Here is a 20,268-nt window from a genome sequence, read left to right as displayed (position 1 = left end):
AGGACTCCGAGGCACACGCCGAGGGGCGTGGCTCCACCCGCGAGCGCGCGCGCGCGCGCGCTCCGGGGCGGGTCCTCCTCCGCACTGCGTGGACTCCGGATCCTACAGCCGGCCCGTCACTCTGCGCATGTGTAAATTCTGGGGGGGCGGGCGGGCTGGTAGCACGCGGAATTTCTGGGAAAGGGGGCGAATGGGACGGGGAGAGCCGAGAAACACGAGCGGGCGGGGCGGGACAGAAGGCGGAAGAATTGAAATCAGCTGACCAGGTCTCGTGACAGCCTGGGCGGTGGCGACGCAGGCGTATTGGAGCGCGGTTGCTGAAAGCCTGAGCGAAGATGGCGGCCTCCAGAGTGAGCCTCTGAGAGGCAGAGGGAGGAGGCGGAGGGGGCGGGGAGGCCGCGCCGCCGCGGCTCCAGGAACCCGCGGCAGCGGAGCGACAGGGCCCCGACTGGGGAAAGGGGAAGTGGTGAGGGGGAGGAGGCCTGAGGGCGCCTCATTTCACTCCGGACGCAGAGCCGGCGGCGGGAGGAGCCCGGGCTGGAGCCTCTCCAGCCTCCCGCGAAGGTAAACCACTCCGGGCACCGGCCTCTGGGGCTCTGCCTTACCACCTCCCCACGCCACGGGGACCTGGGGTGCTAAGGACAAGAAAAAAGAGGGGTGGTGTCTTGGCCGCCGCAGCCTCCAGCTGCCAGGGAAAGCAGATTACCCTCCCCCAAGGCTGCTGGTCTGGTTCCGCCCGTCGGATCCCCCCGGCTCCAAGTGACATTCTCCCTGGGCGCTGCCTTGTTCAGCCCCACCCCTCTTTTTTGGATTGTTTTTTCGTTTTCTACCCACCATGGTTCCCAGAGCACCTCTGTACATCCTTACCCCCACACACCCTTATTCCCTTCTGGGCTCCGCCCTCAGGATTCCCTTCCAGCTTCCTAGTCTGAACACACTTTCTGCTGGTTGCCGGCAACTCTTGTTTCCTGGGGTACGCGACCCTCCTTCCCTCCCACGTCCGGTGTAGACTTTGACTTTCCTTGCTTAGCTTTGTTTCATTTCGTTTGGAGATGGGGAGCGCCCGCGTCGTTTCTTCTCCAGTCTTTCCCTTTTTCAAAATCCAGTTTACCCCCCAGGTGTTTCCTTTCCTGCAGCGGAGCTTATTTTCAGTGGCCTTTCCTTCACTGCTTTGGTTTTGCCTCTGAATGTGGCCTTTGGAATGGGTGAAGTAGGATTCAGACGCTCAGTGAAGAGGCGGTTAAACGCAGATTTGACTTACTAGACTTAAGAGCGCCTTCCCTCAAATTGTCTTACTGTAGGGTGTTCAGTTACTCCTGTCTTGAGATTGTTTCCTTTATCAGTCGTTGGGGGGGTTTTAAAAAAATCCCCCCCCCCTTACGAGGCTATGGATTCCTACTAAAGTAATGATTTCTCTTTGCTTTTCCCTTTTACCCTACTGTGATTTCTTCCAAACAGGAGAGCCTATGCCTGGTGCTTTTACCTCCTCTGTGAAGGGCTTTACACTGTAGGGTTATTTTGAGCCTTTTGGAGTGTAATGTTTTCGTGAAAAAAAATTCAGAATATTTCTTCAGGATCTGCCCCAGTGATTGTCTTTCTTGTTGTGTTTTCTTTTTTACTTTTTGGATCTGATCGATTTCTAGGTTTGAAAGTACCGTCTGCAGAGTTTGAGGAAATTACAGTGGTCAGATTTTGTAGTATATTATCAGTACTTTGTGAGTCTATGGGAATATGAAATAAGATATGCCCTAAAAAATTTAAAAAAGGAAATTTCAAAAACTCGTCAGAAACTCGCTATCCGAAAAAGACTTGATTCACATTTCTTTGCTTTCTGTAAAGTGCTATATTGTTTGACTGAATTTAGCATATAACCTAAAACCTTGTTAACATTTTAAATGTAATATGAAACAGTGTTTTAAGGAGTTATATCTCAAACCTGGCTTTTGCTATTATTGTCACAATGGGGCATTAAGTCCTGTTTAGAAAATGTTACACTGTATTCCTAGTTTGAAAACAGGAAGTAGAACATATTAAGGGAGGAAAGGAATAGTCAGAGGGTTATTAAGAGATAGGATTGTCAAGAACCTTAAGTCTATAGTTCAATTCATGGAAAATACCACCATTTGTATTTCACTGGGAGACAATGACTCTTCCTCTTTTTCTAAAGTGACAGTAGTATATAGGCTAAACTATATGAACATTATCAGTGCAAAAGTTATGGAATCATGGAAATCAGGAGTTATTCGTAAGAATTTAACTTTATCCACAAATAAATGGAAGGTAGTTGCTGAGGTGGACTATAACAATGCTGGCTTTATTAAATTTGTAAAAAGGTTGATAGTGGAATCTGGTTCTCAATAGATAACTGAATTACAGTTGAAATAAAAAGGATCTGCTTTAACTAATTTGGTTCCATTCCTTAACCAGTTCTGTCTGCACAGGTGATTTTCATTGCACTTACCTTTCAGGTAGAAGCAAGGCCGTGCAGATAAACTATAGCAAAGATTTGGTTGCTAATAGTTTTAGGCCTAAATGTTGACTGTAATATTTAGCAGTGGTTAAAGGGGAGTTGTTTTGAAAGAAATCCTGTAAGTCAGTGTTTCTCAACTTCATTAAATCCAATAAAGACTCCCTTTTTATTCCAAACAATTTGTAACACCTCTGTTATCTGGAGATAGTTTTTAAATAATATAACCACCTTCTGACTTTGGTGCTGGGACAAAAAGAAGCTTTGCTTTCACTGTTGCACCAAAAAAGAATGGGACTTACTTTAAAATCTTGACTTTTTTTTTTTTTTTTTTTGAGAACTGTTAAAGAACTGAGGTCACAGAGCAAAACCATTGGCCAATCTTTTAAGGAGAGAGGGTATACATGAATTCAGTGTCACCTTCATTGGACACAACTGGACACTGGTAAGAAGAGTTCAGCTAGAGTACCTGACAAGTTGATGAATGCTGAGTGCACCTTCTTCCAAGCTTTCACCACAAACTCACTAGGTATTCTTAGAAAAGATTGGGAAGAACCCTGGGGAGTGTCTGTTGTGGTGCTGACTTTGAGGAGGGGAAAAGCAGCAGAGAGCTTTCAAGAGGGGCACAAAACTTTGATTCTTTCTCTGTCTCTTTCATGGAACAATAACCTTCATCTGTGAAGGTAAGGGCATCTCTTCTGGCCTGTTCATTGAGCTGGGGCAATGCACGAGAAGGGGAAAGAATGGTCTCTCGGAGGGGCACTGAGCTTAAAACTGCGGCTGGGAGGAACAAGATCACACCCCTGAGATCCAGGGATCTAGTGTATGCCTAAGACTGAACCTTAATCAGAACTACAAAGACTCTCTCTCCAACCCCCTGCCGCTATAAGAAGTTTTGAATAACAAGTGAATGCAGAATATTACTAGGAACAACAACATGCAAAGAGGCACAGCACAAAGAATCAGATAAGACATTGCTTTAGTAAACCATTCCCCACCATAGGCACCAGCTATTCTGTAGATTTTTTAAGCCTGTGGTACACTGAGAATAACCATAGCAACGGCAAATCATAAATCCAGCCCAACTCCTAAACAGATTAACACGAAGACCTAGCAAAGAAAAGACGTGCCCATTTCCAGTCACAAAAATTATTTACCTCAGTCTCTACTGTTCTATAGATGTCCAGCTTTCAACCAAAAATTATAAGGCACACGAAAAGGCAAAAAAAAAAGAAAAAAAGAAAAGAAAATTCTCTAGAGAAAGCAGTCATGAAGTACACTTAGATTAACTTAGATGCTGTTATCTGCTAGGGAATTTAAAATGATTATGATATGTTAAAGGTTGAACTGAAGAGTGGATAACATGCAAGATTGGATGGGTAATTTTAGCTGATAGAAACTTTGAGAATCAAAAGAAATGCTAGAGGTATTATTACACAGTAAAGAAATGAAGAATGCTTTTGGACTTATCAGAATTTCAGTGAATTTATAAATGGTAGAAGAAATTACCCAACTGACACACAAAGTTAAAACAAAACACCCTAGAGCTTGGGGATAGTATTAAACATTTTAGTATATAAATGTTTAGAATCCCAGAAGAAGAGAGAACAGAGTAGAAGAAATACTAAGATATTTGAGGAAATAGAAAAATTTCCAAAATTAATGTCAGACATCAAACCACAGATTCAGAAGCTTTAGAGAACACCAAGCAAGATAAATGCCCCCCCCGCCCCCGCAAACTCAAAACACACCTTAACATCATATTTAAACTGAGGTTAAGCGAAGGACAGAGAGAAAATCTTGAAGGTAGCCAAAGAAAAGAGAAACCTATGCAGACGAATGAAGAGTTAAAGCAGAGAAACCATGCAAACAAGAAGACAGTTGAGTGACAACTTTAAAGTACCAAAAGAAAAAAACAGCAAAAATATTTTTCAAAAATGAAGACAAAATATAGATACTGTCAAACAAAAGCCAAGAGGACTCAAAAGTATAATCTCTCCATTTACATGATAGTGCATTCCTAGAAGATTATGTGCATATTGAACTCTGCAAAATGTACTTTGTGATTTATATTTAATACAGAATTAAAATTGGGATTGGTTATAAATAGGTTTTTACTTATGTTAATGCCCAATTGGATATTTGAGGTCAGTTGAGGGTAGTTCTTCAACCTGTGGGACTGTCTTGTACATTGAGGGGTATCTAGCTCCATCCACTAAATCATAGTACAGTAGTCATCCCTTATTCACTTTTCATAGTTGCAGTTACTTGAGGCCAGTAGAGTCCAGATCAGATGATCCTAATGTATTGTCAGAAGGTCAGTAGTCGCCTAATGCTATATCACAGTGCCTGTGCTATTTACTTCATATAATCTCATCACATAGGCATTTTATCTCAAATCAAAAGAAGGCTGAGTGTAGTGCAGTAAGATATTTTGAGAGAGACCACATTCACATAACATTGGAGTATATTGTTACAATTGTTTTATCTTACTTATTGTTAATCTGTCAATGTACCTAATTTATACGTTAAACTTTATTATAGGTATGTACATACAGGGAAAGAGTATTATGGGATTTGGTACTATGTGGTTTCAGGCATCCACTGGGTGTCTTGGAACACATTTCCTGTGGATGGGGGGGACTACTGCAGTGCTTTGTTTTGTTGTTGTTGTTTTTTTTTTTTTCTTAAGATTTTCTTTATTAAGAAATAGAGCCTGAGTGAAGGGGAGGGGCAGAGGGAGAGGGAGAAGCAGACTCCTGGCTGAGCAGTGAGCCTGATGTGGGTCTCGTTCCCAGGACCGAGGGACCACGACCTGAGCTGAAGGCAGTCCTGTAACTGACTGAGCCAACCGGGAGCCCCTACTGTAGTGTTTCTAATCACAGCGTCTTTAAAACTGTAGTCAGTGGTTTTCAACACATTTTTCTGCTTCAGCAGTTTTCACATGCTCAGCACATACCAATCAGTAACATCTCTTGTAGTATGGAGTGATTTCTAATTGTGGAAACTCCTTTGAGAATCACTGATTTGGGGAATACTTTTAGTAAGTAACTTAAACCAACATGGTTGTGATCATCTTTACTAACTTAGACTAAGTGTCTTTCAGTAAAATCTTTATTTTATCAATAAAGATAAATATAATTTGCTAGTAGTTCTTTTCACAGGCTCTTAACTTTATTCAACACCCTGCATATTTGAGCTTTACTTGGACTTTTATGGACTGCTTATGAAGAATAGTGATCTCTAAAACAACCAAGTTGGGTGACTGGGTGGCTCAGTTGGTTAAGCAGCTGCCTTTAGCCCAGGTCATGATCTCAGGGTCCTGGGATCGAGTGCTGCATCAGGCTCCTCCTGCTTAGCAGGGAGTCTGCTTCTCCCTCTGCCTTTCCTTCCCCCTGCTCATGCTCTCTCTCTCTCTCAAATAAATAAATAAATCTTAAAAAAAATAAAGTCTACTTTCAATGGGATTTTATTATTGCAGCATTTTACATTGCTCTTAGAAGTAGACCACGTGCCTAAGCAGTGTGCACGTATTTAGCGCATGGCCATTGGTGATACCTCTGTGAAGCTGATGAGTAAAAATTTGATCTTTGATGAACAGATCAAAAACAAAACCCCAAAGCTATCTAAGATAATTACTTAAATGTTTTAATTTTGTCAAATATAGTTGCCAGAACATAATGGAAGGATTGATAAGGTTATGGATATAGGATATTTCCCCTAGTATTTCATAAATTCTATGCTAGTAGTAAAATTTAAATTCTTATACATGGATTTCAGACATGTATTCCTTAGTCATCTAGTGCTATGAGGTTTCTCTCCCCCTCAAACTTCTGGTTAAGATACAGAATGTAGGGGCGCCTGGGTGGCACAGCAGTTAAGCGTCTGCCTTCAGCTCAGGGCGTGATCCCGGCGTTATGGGATCGAGCCCCACATCAGGCTCCTCCCCTATGAGCCTGCTTCTTCCTCTCCCACTCCCCCTGCTTGTGTTCCCTCTCTCGCTGGCTGTCTCTATCTCTGTCGAATAAATAAATAAAAAACCTTTAAAAAAAAGAAAAAGATACAGAATGTATTTTGGATGTTTACCAAATCTTAGAGTAGATAAAGCCATTCCCTCCCCCAACCGTAGATCTGCTGGGTTTAATTTTAAAAGTGGAATTTTCCTTTTTTTTTTTTTTTTTTTTTTTTTTTTTTTTTTTTTTTTTTAGTTAACTGGTAGATTTGGGGTGTCCTGTAAAATCTGAAGAACTATGGCAGAGTTAGGAATAACGGATATTTCGGAAAGAGCCAAAGGAGAAACCCTTGCTATTTTGTGTTGGGTGAAAGGGAAATTGTAGTAGCTTAAGCCCCTTGTCTTTTAATAGTGTGTTTGCCTATTAGGATGCTTACTGTAAAACTTCCTCTAAGAAGAATTTGTAATATGCTTAGGAAATTTAGTCTTCCATTATGCGTTCACTACAGTGATAGAAAAAACAGCAACAAGTTAAAACATGGCAGTTGAAAGTCTCTTACCCATTAGGGTCTATTTGGTGTAATAGAGTAAGATTATTAAGTACCTGTTTGTGAGCTAAAGAGGAGCTTATTGAACTAGTACATTTTGTTCTTGCATGAGCCAAGTTAGCTTCAAAGATAAAATAGAAATTAGGTCTAAAAATTTTCAGGAATGCGTACAAACTAAAACTATGTAAATGATCATTAGCATCGATCTCACAGGATTGCTTAAATGAACACATTTGTTTGGGTTTTTGAGGTGAATATTTCAGGGCATTTTTAAGTTTTGGAAAGGAGAGTCATAATCATGCATCTTTCTTGGAAAAAACTTTTTTTTATTACAACAGCTGGAGGTCTATTCTGTGAGAAATAAGAATTATTCCCTCGGATGAAATCAGCATACATGTGATTAAAATGTAAAGACGTATTTTTTCAATACTTATATTGAATAGTAATGGCCAACAAAATTAACTACTGTGGTATTTATGCTTGCCCCTCCCCCAATTAAGATACTATTAAAAGTGTTTCTTCAGATTTAGGGGTTGCTTTTGAGTTTCCTTTGCTCTTTTATTTCATGAATATAATCTGATTTCTAATTGGAAAGGAATGGATTTTTAAAGAATGGGGAGATGGATCTTAGGTTATTTTGCCTTGCCCTGTGGTGGTGGAAGTATATAAAAGTTCATTTTGATGGGGCAGGCAATGCAGAGGTTTCAGTATTATAACTTCTGGGCAATTATGTGGAGATAAGATAGTCTGCTGAAATTTGACAGTACCACTGGCTTTCTTTTCCAGCCACATTTATCTCTGGAGTTAGTGGGTTCTTCAGTGCTTTTAGAAAGCTAAGGTAGGATGTATTAAAACCTTCCTTTGTGATCTATTTTATAAGCTGTTTATTTATTTTTAAAGATTTTATTTATTAGCGTGGGAGCATGAGCAGGGGGAGGGGTAGAGGGAGAAACAGACTCCCTGCTGAGCTGAAGGCAGCCACCGGGTGGCTCAGGTGACTGGGTGTCTGTGCTCAGATGGCTGGGTGTCTGCCTTCGGCTTGGGTCATGATCTCCAGGTCCTGGGATTGAGCCCCATGTCAGGCTCGAGCTCAGCGGGGAGCTTCCCTCTCCCTCTCCCCCTGCTTGTGCTCTGTTTCTCTCTCTCTCTCAAATGAATGAATAAAATCTTAAAAAACAAAACCTGTACAGTAGGTATTATACACATACTGATTTGTTACTTATTTAGAAGGAAATGCTTTTGCCTCTACTTGTGTTATATATTAAAACATGAAGGTGAAATTAAAAATTAAAAAAGGTTGAAGTTCATATCAGTTTTCCCCCATACACAGCACATTCTATCTAAGACAGTCTAGTTGTAGCTTTTTAATCTGGGTAAACATTAATGTTTCGTTAACTGTTTATATTTTGTGCTCACTTTGCCAGCACATTTAAAATTGGAACATTAACTATTTATATTTTTACCTTTTATTTGAAACAACTAGCCTAGTGATGTAATTGACTCAAATTTTGAATCCAGTTACAAATAAATGTAGGCCTTTAAAAAGCTAGTATTAAGGGCTTCTCTCTTTGGTTATTACTCAAGATTAGCCTTTGCCTTAGCAGTGGTTCTCCTTCCCCCTACATTTTTAATAGGATATAGCTGTATGAAGAAATATTAAGTTAATAAATTAGTTCCTATCATGTGACTGTATACCGTATTTCAGGTGTAGTGTCACAATGTAGCAGAAAAACAGCATTTCTATAGTCAAGCCTGAGTCAAGCTCGGTCAGAAAATAAAGGTAAATGCAGTTCTCCCCCCAAATAATTTTTTTTTTTTTTTAAGATTTTATTTATCTGACGGAGAGAGAGACATTCAGCGAGAGAGGGAGCACAAGCAAGGGGAGTTGGAGAGAAAGAAGCAGGCTCCCAGTGGAGGAGCCTGATGCGGGGCTTGATCCCAGAACGCCGGGATCACCCCCTGAGCCAAAGGCAGACGCTTAACGACTGAGCCACCCAGGCGCCCCCCCAAATAAATTTTTCATCTACAGCCAAGTTGAAAGAACTTTACATTACATATTCATAGACTCATCTCCAAGATTTTGACATTAACATTTACTACTTGCTTTATCATATATCCATCTTTCTATCCATCATTTTTTAATGCATTTCAGGACAAACTCATGTTTTTTTTTTTTGTTTTTTTTTTTTTTTAAAGATTTTATTTATTTATTTGACAGAGATAGAGACAGCCAGCGAGAGAGGGAACACAAGCAGGGGGAGTGGGAGAGGAAGAAGCAGGCTCATAGCAGAGAAGCCTGATTGTGGGACTCGATCCCAGAACGCCGGGATCACGCCCTGAGCTGAAGGCAGACGCTTAACCGCTGTGCCACCCAGGCGCCCCCAAACTCATGTTTTTAATTCATTATTTGAGAGCAGAATTCTTTATGTTATAGACTCAAAAGTGTAAAAATTAGTATCTTATCTGCTCTCTCCAAGTTGTTGTGATTATGTAAAAATTAGTCTCAGTGGGTCATGCAAAAGTGTGCTTTAAAGGCAAATAGCCTTTATTAAAGCCATTTCCTTCATTTATTCACTAGTGTATCACAGATGGTTCCCAACTTAATGATAACTTGACTTAAAAATCTTTCAACTTTATGATGGTGTGAAAGTGGTATGCACTCAGTAGAAACTGCACTTTGAATTTTGAATTTTGATGTTTTCTCAGGTTAGTGCTATGTGGTATCATACTCTCATGATGCTGGGCAATGACTGAGCCGCAGTTCCCAGTCAGCCAGGGAGTCACAAGGGTGAACAACTGATACACTTAGAACCATTCTGCTTTTCACTTTCAGTACAGTATTCAGTAAATCACATGAGGTACTCATACTTTGTTATAAAATAGGCATTGTATTAGATGATTTTGCCCAACTGTAGGCTAATAGAAGTGTTCTGAGCTCATTTAAGGTAGGCTAAGCTATGATGATTGGTAAGTTAAGTGTATTGGTAAGTTAAGCTTACAATGGGCTTACCAGAGGTAACCCCATAGTAAGTCAAGGAAGATCTGTCTTTTTCTGAGTATACACATTCATCGCTGGCTCAATGAGGGCTCTGTTTTTACTTAAACACAAGGCTTGCACATTTAGTTTTGCTACGTGTGCAGATTCTTTTGCTTATAGCTTGGCTGTAATCTGGCTGCTTGGGTGCCTGTGATGTTGAGGCCATTCAACCTGCTTTCTGTTCTTAGTATCAGTTTGGTGTAGGCTTCTGCTTAGTTGACTCTCAAATCCTGTGGTTTTGTGTCAAAATCGTATCTTCTGAAAGATCGGTCTCATTTTATTCATAAATGATCTTAAATAGAGTGCCAGTTTTACTGCCAGTAATAAATTAGAGAATGTGAGAACATTAAATGTTGTTCGAAAGCATGAAGCTGGGGAATTCACTGAATAGGGTGAATCTAGCCAAAATGCCTGTGTTGCCCTGAATTGGACTTTTCAACCCCTAGAACAATTCTCTCAAAAGAACAAACTGTGAAGTTGCAATAAAGCTCTGTTGGTGGTATAATAATAAGGTATGGAATGAAAACAGGTGAAACCAACTTAAAAAATTGGAGATGCTTTCAATGTGATATAATTACAAAGAACACATAAATTTGTGTTTTTCTCATCAAAAAAAGGGTAGGTCTTTGAGAATTTGAAGTTGGACACTACTGCAGGAATGAAGGAGATGAAATTTTTTTTTTTTAAAAGATTTTCTTTATTTACTTGAGAGAGAGTGAGCAAGTGAGTGCTCTGAAAGAGCAAGCGCACTGGGTGGGGTGGGGGTGGGTGGGAATGAGAAGTAGACCCCCCGCTGAGCAGGGAGCCTGAGATGGTGTCCTGTCCTAGGACCCCAGGATCATGACCTGAGCCAAAGGCAGACACTTAACCGACTGAGCCACCCAGGCACCCTGAAGGAAGTGAAATTTTAGCAATAATTAGTTTGGACAGATAAATTCTTGCTAACTTGAGTACGTCTCAACAACTGGCAGGGTGGCAAGTGCTGATGATGCAGCTGCTACCAAGATCTCATCCAACAAGTTTTCCATTTTTTTAGTTGGGCAGTTCAGTGCCATTTAGAGAATGTGCCTATAAATGACTGTTACTGCTATCATCTGCTTGATACTAGAGCTGCTTGATATTAGAAGTTCTGCATATTTTTCATTACTATTAATGGGAATAATGGTTGCTTAAGACTTTTTGTCAGTGAGCAACGATTTTAGAAACACTTTTGGAGCTTGTTAATGAAATATGTAAATATTAAGGGAGAAATACATAAATATTAAATAGAGCATAGATTATTTTTAGGGGGTGAAGTTCTTTTTTCCAAAAGTTTCTCAAACCATAGTTAACTTGTAGATATCAACATAAATTTAAAAATATTGTGTTGGTTTCATGTGTAGAGATAGTTCTAACAAGTGAAATTCCAAATGCCTTAGTAGGGGATTTAAAATGTAGTAACTAACATTGACTTGAAAAATGATGATATTTTGTAGGAATGAAGTTGAAGTAAAGAGAAGCTTAAATGTCAGGCTATAGTTGACTTAAGATAATTTTTAAAAATTTCATCTATCATAATTATCTTAACCTGTCTTATATATTTATTCCTTTTTATATTTTTTTTCATTTATTTTTGAGAGAGAGAGGGGGAGCACATGTGCGCAGGAGTGTGCACAAGTTGGGGGGAAGGGCAGACGGAGAGGGGGAGAGAGGGAGAGAAGATCCCAAGCAGGCTCCACACCCAGCTCAGAGCCTGAAGTAGGGCTTTATCTCATGACCCTGAGATCATGACCTGAGTCAAAAGGAAGAGTCGTACTTAAACAACTGAGCCACCCAGGTGCCCTTATTTTTATTTTTTTAAAAACCTTTTTAGGTGAGATAAATTGTAAAATAACAATGGATAAAATATAATAACAATGGATAATAAAATAATGACAATGGATAATGAAATAATGACACCCTCATATACTCAACCTAGCTTAAGAAATATTTTTGCTATAGTTATTTTTGAAAGAGCAGGTGAAAACTGCAAATACTGATTAAAGCAATAAAACATGGTACTTTTGAAGGTCGAAATCGTAGCTGATATTCGTTGGTGATATACACTGAATGAAGAATTGAAATTAAAAGATAAAAGAGTTAGGATTAAGTAATTTAATAATTTTAACCTTCCCACCTGAGATGCCTAAAGAGAGATACAGGGCCTTGTAAGCCTGAAAGTGAGAGAGGTGATCATAGAGAGAGACGAAACAACTATTTCATATCTAGCGTAGTATATTTATTTTTTTATTTTTATTTTTTTAAAGATTTTATTTATTTATGTGACAGAGAGACAGCCAGCTAGAGAGGGAACACAAGCAGGGGGAGTGGGAGAGGAAGAAAGGCTCCCAGCGGAGGAGCCCGATGTGGGACTCGATCCCGAAACGCCAGGATCATGCCCTGAGCCGAAGGCAGCCGCCTAATGACTGCGTTACCCAGGCGCCCCTAGCGTAGTATATTTAAAGTACAGTGATAACTATTATGATTGCAGTTAATATTTTTCAGTGCTTATTCTGAGCCAAGCATCACATTCTCCCCTTTATCTCATTTAGTCCTCACCAAAGCCCTTTGCTACAAATACTGTTCTCTCTCTTTCATAGATGAACCGTGATTCAGAGAAGTTTTTAGGAAGCTTTTCTTCAAAGTTACCCAGCCGGTAAATGGCAATTCTTACTAATCTGCCTTCAACCAGAAGTAACGTTTTTAAAAATTCACCACCCTTATTAACTTTGATGATAGCTTGAATATTAAAACTAGTTTAGTGTGTGTATTAATGTAGTTTCTTGTGCTAGTTGTTAGTTTAGTGTGGTCTGGTATCTGTGCTACAGGGAGGTACTTGAAGTTTGTGTTGAAAGATTAAATCATCACTTGAACACTGTACTCGCAGGACCCCCTAGACTTGCCTTCACTCATTTTCCAGTGGTTCTCTTGAAGTTGTTCCAAGTCTCTCTTTGAATGATACATAGTCACTACAGAATATTCTTACCCTATTTCTTCTGCATTTTTCTGATATTTGTGTATTGGCATTATTCACTAGTGAGTTATTTGTGTGTCCAGGAGTGTCCTCATGGTCTGAAAGAGTTAGTGTTTCCAGACCAGTTGCCTTCATTAGATGAAATGACTACATCACAAAGTGGTTGAGGTTTTGTTGAGAATATAAAATAGATTTACTTGAAAATTTGGAGAGGTTAATATTACACTGTTGGGAAGTAGGTCCCTGCCTCAGATCTCATTAATCTGGTTACTTTAAAAGTTCAGTGTAGTTAAAATAGTATTTTTCTGTTATTGAGCTCCTTAATGACTAGCCTAGAATCCTATATTCATAGCAAATTTCTGTCATGTTTGTTTTCAACACTTTGTTTAAAAAATTTTTTTTGTTATTTTTTTAAAAAATTTTTTATTTATATATTTGATGAAGAGAGAGAGAAACGGAGAGGGAGAAGCAGTCTCTCCGCTGAACAAGAAGCCTGATATGGGGCTCGATCCCAGAACCCCGGGATCGGGACCTGAGCTGAAGGCAGACACTCAACCCACTGAGCCATCCAGGCACCCCATTAAAAAAATTTTTTAAAGCTTATCTATAGACAGAAATATTCAGCCTTGGAGCCTTTCTTTCTTTTTTCTTTCTTTCTTTCTTTCTTTCTTTCTTTCTTTCTTTCTTTCTTGACTTGTGTTGAGTATGGCAGTTTGTTTCATTGTTTGAAATTGTGTGAAGGTAATAATTGGAACTAGTTCTAAATTAATCTAGGAATGTGCTGTCAAATGATACATCTGTAATTACATGGTCAGAATGAATTTTGAGTTCCTAAATTCGAGGGAAGGTTTTATTGCTTAGGTTAAATACATAGATTATAGAGTTAAGCAGATTGAGTCCATGGTCTGCCCAACTGCTTATCAGCTGTGTGACCTGGGAGAAGTGATAAATTCTCTACAGGTTTCCGGTCAATAAAGTGGGGATCATCATATCTGTCCCATGCTGGTGTTATGGAGACAAAATGAGGTAGGTAGATATATGCATAGTCAAGGCCTGGCCTAATCGTTAATGTGATGAATACTCAATGAAACCTAGTTTTTGCATAATTTCAGGATGTCTTAAATCTTTTTATTAGAGTCACTGTGCCTCCCCAATTTCAGGATAATCTTTACTGAGGGCTCAGAATAAAAAAGGATTATCCTGATTTTCGTTACGAGGCTATGCAGACACTAGTAATAAATAGCACTGAATTATCCCCTTATTTGCCTGCGTAGGTGAGCATCTCCTCCCTTTCTTACCTCTCAGATATACCTCTGCCTATATATAACATGGCTGAAGGCAGGCTTTTCAGATAAGGAGTAATTTTCTTACAAAAAAAGCACTTCCATTTTACTAGACTTTTCTGGTGGTTTTTATTCAGGATTGGATGCACAATAGCAGTATCACTTGTTGCTTCCTAGAATATTAGAGATAATTCTCGGGTGTGCTGATTTTGGCCATAAGAACTTCTGATATGTCCAGAGAGTTGAAGTACTTCTTTAATATGATATTGTATTTTTCTGTGAACATGGTTATCTGCATCAGTATTTTTTCAATCAGGCCAGGTAATCAGTAATTTACTTTAAAATTTTCTTAAATTTTATTGTGGTGAGAACACAACATGAAATCTGTCCTCTTAATAGATTTTTAAGTGTGCAATACAATATTGTTAACTATAGGCACCATGCCATACAGCAGATCTCTAGAACCTAATTATCTTGCACAACTGACACTTCATACCCATTAACAACTCTCCCTGTCCACTGCATCCCAGTTCCTGGCAACCACCTATTCTACCCTCTGTTTCTATGAGTTCAGCTATTTTAGATAACTCATAATACTGCATGGAGTCATGCAGTATTTGTCCTTCTGTGACTGACTTATTTCACTTAGCATCATGTCCCCCAGTGTTCACCCATGTTGCATATTGCAAGATTTCCTTTTTCAAGGCTTGAATAATATTCCATTGTATATGTATGCCACGTTTTTTAAATTCATTCATCCGTTGATGGACTTGAAGCTGTTTTCCACATCCTGGCTCTTATGGAAAATGTTGCAATGAACATGGGAGTGTTGGCTCTTCAGGATCCTAATTTCAGTTCTTTTGAATAAATACCTGGAGGTTTGGTTGCTGGATCATATGGTAGTTCTGTTTTTAATTTTTAGGAACTTTTTTTTTTTTTTTAAAGATTTTATTTATTTATTTGACAGAGACAGCCAGCGAGATAGTGGGAGGAGTGGGAGAGGAAGAAGCAGGCTCCCAGCAGAGGAGCCTGATGTGGGGCTCGATCCCAGAACGCTGGGATCATCCCCTGAGCTGAAGGCAGACACTAAACGACTGAGCCATCCAGGCACCCCTAGTTTTTCGGAACTTCTATACTGTTTTCCATACTGCCTTTCACCATTTTACATTCCCACTAACAATATTCGGTTTCTCTACATCCTTGCCAAAACTTGCTGTCTTTTGGGGTTTTTCCTTTGTTTGTTTGTTTTGTTAATAGCCATTGTAACAGGTTGAGGTAATATCTCATGTTTGTTTTTTTTTTAACTGATTTATTTTTAGGCAATTTCCACACCCAGCGCAGGGCTTGAACTCACAACCCTGAGATCAAGATTGGCGTGCTCCACCAACTGAGCCAGCCAGGCACCCGCTCTTTTGCTTTTGAGTTGCATTTCTCTGATAAGTGACATTGAACAACTTTTCATATACCTTTTGGCCATTTGTATATCTTCTAGTAGTTTAATTTTATGTTAATGTGTGTGTTAGATCTTCTCTCCCTTTCTCTTTTATCTATCCTAATCTAAGAACTCTCTGAAGCCTGGTGCTTTCATCATCACCAAGTTCCTAGGCCTTCAGAAAGTTGTAGATAAGCCTTCTTGATGTAAACTTGTTTTAATTCCCCTCCTAAAAGATCTATTTGAGTTACATATTCCCCCAAATCAGTGATACCTATGAAGTCATCTTTAGGTTTTTTTTATCCTCTTGGGTCATGCTCTAAGTTCTTTGGGGTTGTCATTTTAAAGTCTTCATTTTTTTTCTCTCCATTTTATTTTATTTTATTTATTTTTTATATAATAATTTTTTTATTATATTATGTTAGTCACCATACAGTACATTTTAAATTTAAAGTCCCTAAATGATATCAGTCACTCTTAACTCAAGTACATTTTGTTAGTTTTTCTAAGATAGGCCTTGGTACAGAGTCTCTCATTCGGATATCTTAAGTTATGGACTAGCAATCCAAACTCCACTGTTTACTATTGGCCATCATGTTTTCTGTCCTCCTTTTTTATTCCCTTATTCCAGTCTTCAGTTGCAGTATATAAGGGAGAGATAACATCTGTAGAACTATATTTTTCACTATTTTGGCATATTCTCAGAGATCCTAAGTTTCTTTTGAGCAATATCATTTATGGCAAATGATTTAGAAGGCAGGAAAAAAATTTGCTGGTTTTAATTAAGTCTTAGTTGGCTGCCTGTTTCATCTCAGATACACAATCCAGGAAAAAAACAAAACGCACCAACTGTCAGGACTATATTTAGCTGTCTCCATACACACTAGTAGGAAGATGTCAGTTGACTGTAATTTCCTCTCTAGTAACAGTATAGGTTACCCTAACCTTGCTGTTACTTGTGGTTCTCTTATTCCTCAGAGCATGAGTTGATGCTTTTCCAGAAGATTTGATAAAACCTTATTTAGGAGTACTTGTTAGAACGTCAGGTTTAAAGTGGACATCAGAATTTCCTGTGGGGTTGTTGAATTTCATTCATTCACTCAAATACTTATTGAGCACCTGTTTTGTGTCAGGCACTCTTGTTGGCTCTGGGGATATACATATATATATTTATATTTATTAATGAGCTTAACAGACAAAAATGCTTCTCTCTGGATATGGTAGCTTTAGGATTAGATGGATGATAAATTGCATATTAGACAGTGAAAGGTGCCATAGAGGAAAAATGAGCAGAAGTCAGAGGGACTTGAAGGTGTAGAATGAGGAGAGTGATTACAATTTATAACAGGATAGTTAGGGTAGGCCTCATTATAAAAGTGACATTTGGACATAGATTTGAAGGACATGGGAGTCATGTAGGTATCTAGGGGAAGAGTGTTCTACATAGAGTAGAGGCCCTTCGCACTTTGCTAATACAAAAACAGGTAGTAGGAATGAAGAAAGTGATTTCAAAATAGCGGTGCCTTTTTAAATGTTTTTGCTATGGAGGTATATATACTCGAGAAATAAAAACATATTCATACAAATGTTTGTAGCAGCATGATTCATAATAGCGAAAAAGTAATAACACAAATGTCCATCAACTGATAAATAAAATGTGGTATATCTATACAATGGAAGGAAACTTATCTATGCAGAGTGTCGATGAACTTTGAAAATGTCATGCTAAATGAAAGAAGGCAGTCACAGAGACCAAATTTTGTATGATTCATTTATATGAGATGTCTAAAATAGGCAAATCCATAGTGACAGAAAGTAGATAAGTGGTTGCCAGGTGCTGGGAGTGAGTGGGAATGAGGAGTGACTGCTAACAGGGTTTCATTTTGGGATGATAAAAATGTTCTAAAAACAGTATTGGTTGTAGAACTCTGAATATACTAAAACCCCCTGAATTGTATACTCAAAGGGTGAGTTCTGTGGTTTGTGAATTGTATCTTAAAAAGCTGTTATAAAAGTGTCTTTTTGAATGAAGTTAGTTTTATTCAAGTTGTTAAAAGGATACTTGCAGATTAAAAAAAAATTAGACCAGTGTGAACCATAATATGGTTGGAACCATAATTCTAGCTATTTAATGTGCATTGACACTTTGGTATATATTTTTTAAAGTACGTTTCTAATTAAGGGTAGGGAGAGATAGTCAAGTCAAAAAAGAAATGTGACCATATTCATTTTAACTTTTATGCAGTATGAAGCAAATTATGTAGTATTTTCAAAATTTATCAATCTTTTCCTTAGTAAACAGTTCCAGTAGTTTATCCTGTACAATTAGCTACATTTAAATTTTTTTCATGGAGTAAGTGGGTTCTGGATTTCATACACTTCTGGGCTATAGTCAGTAGACTAATTTTAAAATATGACACATAACATGGTCCCTCCGCATGAGGCTGGTAGGAAGCTATTACCATGTGATCCATCAGAAAAGTTTGAGAGTCCTGAACTGTTTGGTCTATGTACTCTTCAACCAGAGAAGTTCACTCACCAAACTTTCTAGGTTTCTAAACACTTACTGTCAGTTTCTGTACTTAGCTTGATGCTTGTGATTACACTATAAGTAGCATTGTTCTGGTATATTCATACAACGGGATAACTTTTTTAAAGAATATTTAATTCCATAGAAGATTCCATAGAAGAAGGTTAATATTGTGTGAAAACAGGCTTAAGCAGTACAATTGACAATCTCAGTTTTGTTTTAAAAAGGCCTTTTCTAAATAGAAGAAGGGAGGCTAGAATGATTATCTTTAGATGCTAGGATTTACTTTATGAGCATTTTAGATGTTTTACTGTGGACATGCATTACTTTTGTAATGAAAATATTGTTATTTTTAAGTTAAATTGTATTTATAGTGGGTCTCCTTAAAGTGACAGTGATAGCAGAACAGCTGGCACTTAGTAACTCAACAAAAATCTTTTGGAATTGATTTGATACCTGGGAAACATTTTTGGTGCCCGTATTGTGCCAAGGCATTGTTACTAATGTGAGATTTAAAGATTAATTTACTTGAACATTTTTTATTAGATTCTCTACTCTTGGGATGTTGAGGGCAGTTCTTGTCCTCAAGAAACCCAGTGTAGTGGAGGAGAGCAGACAATCACAATATAGTGTGGTAAGGTCTGTGATGGAGACGTGAACAGACCAGTGCCTGTTCTTAAAACCTGTGGTCTTGCGGAAGAATTTGTGCCTTAAAAATCAGTATTATATGGCAAGCTCTGAAAGTATGGTATTGGAGATTCAGGAAAAACTTGAAGGATAACTGTACTAAATTCAGCCATATTTTTATCTTCTAGGTTTCAGCACAAAATGAACATAATTAGGGAAAACAAGGATTTGGCATGTTTCTACACCACAAAACATTCATGGAGGGGAAAGTAAGTATTTCTGTTGGTTTTATTTTTCTGTGCTTCTATGAAGTGTCATTTTAAACCTAACTTTCAGTATCTTGAGTGGTACCACACAGCTCAGTTACGCCATTCAGCCCTTCTCTTCTGAAAAGCATATGTGCGTATTTTAAATGCAAATGCTACACTTGGAATAAATTATTGTCCTTTTTTCCTTTTGACATTTATGGTTTTCTATGTCTGTGTTAGGAAGGAGTTGGTAAGAATTAAAAGTAACAAAAGGAAAACAGACCATTTGTCTACCTTCTTGGATGTTGTTAGTTAATGGTTGGATAATATAGTAGTGGCAGAGTATTAACTTCACAGCTTTATTGGCCAGAGACTAACCTGTGTGTGATGGTTGCATTTTTGTGTTGATTTGCCTGTCAGAGAAATATGCTAGTAGTGCTTTTTATAATCTTTCTTTAGCCCTATAATGAATTTTAAAAATTGGGTTTGATCTTATTTTTTCTTTGGGAGAGGCAGTGACATTTTTTTGTAGCCTGCGTGGTCAGACCAAGATGTTGATACTTCTGTTTCCTTTTTGTAAAACCAGTGGTAATTCCTACCCCTCAGATTGCTGTGAGGATTAAATGAAGTGACATGAAGCATGTGAAGGTTTTCAAATCATGCTTTAAATACATTGAGTGTTCAGTGAATGGCACCTGTTGGCCATACCAAAAAAAGTTTTCTGTCTAATTTTTTTAAGTAGTAGTAAATAAAATGAGTGTCCCACACTTTGACAAATAGGTGACCACATTATTCCAAATCAGGCCTCAGATAAACTACGCCATGTATATAAAGCCAGTAACTTTAGATCTTTTTCTGAACTTTTCATCTTTTAGGTAATAGTGTAGTAACTTCTTAGAATGGTGCAACATCTGAATTCTGTAGCGTTTCTGGTTTGCATTAGCAAACTGACTATAATTTTGAAAGATAGAGTGTTTGTTTCCTTTTAGTAACTCAATTGTATGATCTCCTAAATTAAGGAGCGTAACTGTTATTGTAGAATAGTTGTCTTGAAATTTTTTCTTCATTTAATTTCATTGAGCAAAGTTAGAAAATTGATGTACCCAGGGTAGTGTGACTTTCTTTAGTTCTTTGCATCAGGCTTAAAAAAAT

At 38.4% G+C, this 20,268-nt stretch overlaps 1 protein-coding gene across 1 annotated transcript in view; it reads left to right on the top strand.

Annotated features, from left to right (window-relative positions):
* Window positions 1-217: 217 nt before the first annotated feature.
* DNAJC13 (DnaJ heat shock protein family (Hsp40) member C13) overlaps window positions 218-20,268 on the top strand; it is a 116,637-nt gene continuing 96,586 nt past the window's right edge. Inside the window, exons 1-2 of the mRNA XM_034661823.1 lie at window positions 218-564; window positions 19,057-19,137. Coding sequence (XP_034517714.1) covers window positions 19,070-19,137 — 68 coding nt within the window. The 5' untranslated portion in view covers window positions 218-564; window positions 19,057-19,069. The remainder of the gene's footprint in view (window positions 565-19,056; window positions 19,138-20,268) is intronic.

The sequence above is a fragment of the Ailuropoda melanoleuca genome, chromosome 6, assembly GCF_002007445.2.
Source record: "Ailuropoda melanoleuca isolate Jingjing chromosome 6, ASM200744v2, whole genome shotgun sequence".
Lineage (NCBI taxonomy): Eukaryota > Metazoa > Chordata > Mammalia > Carnivora > Ursidae > Ailuropoda > Ailuropoda melanoleuca.
The sequence above is the reverse complement of the archived record's forward strand: the minus strand, read 5'-3'. Positions and strand labels throughout refer to the sequence as shown.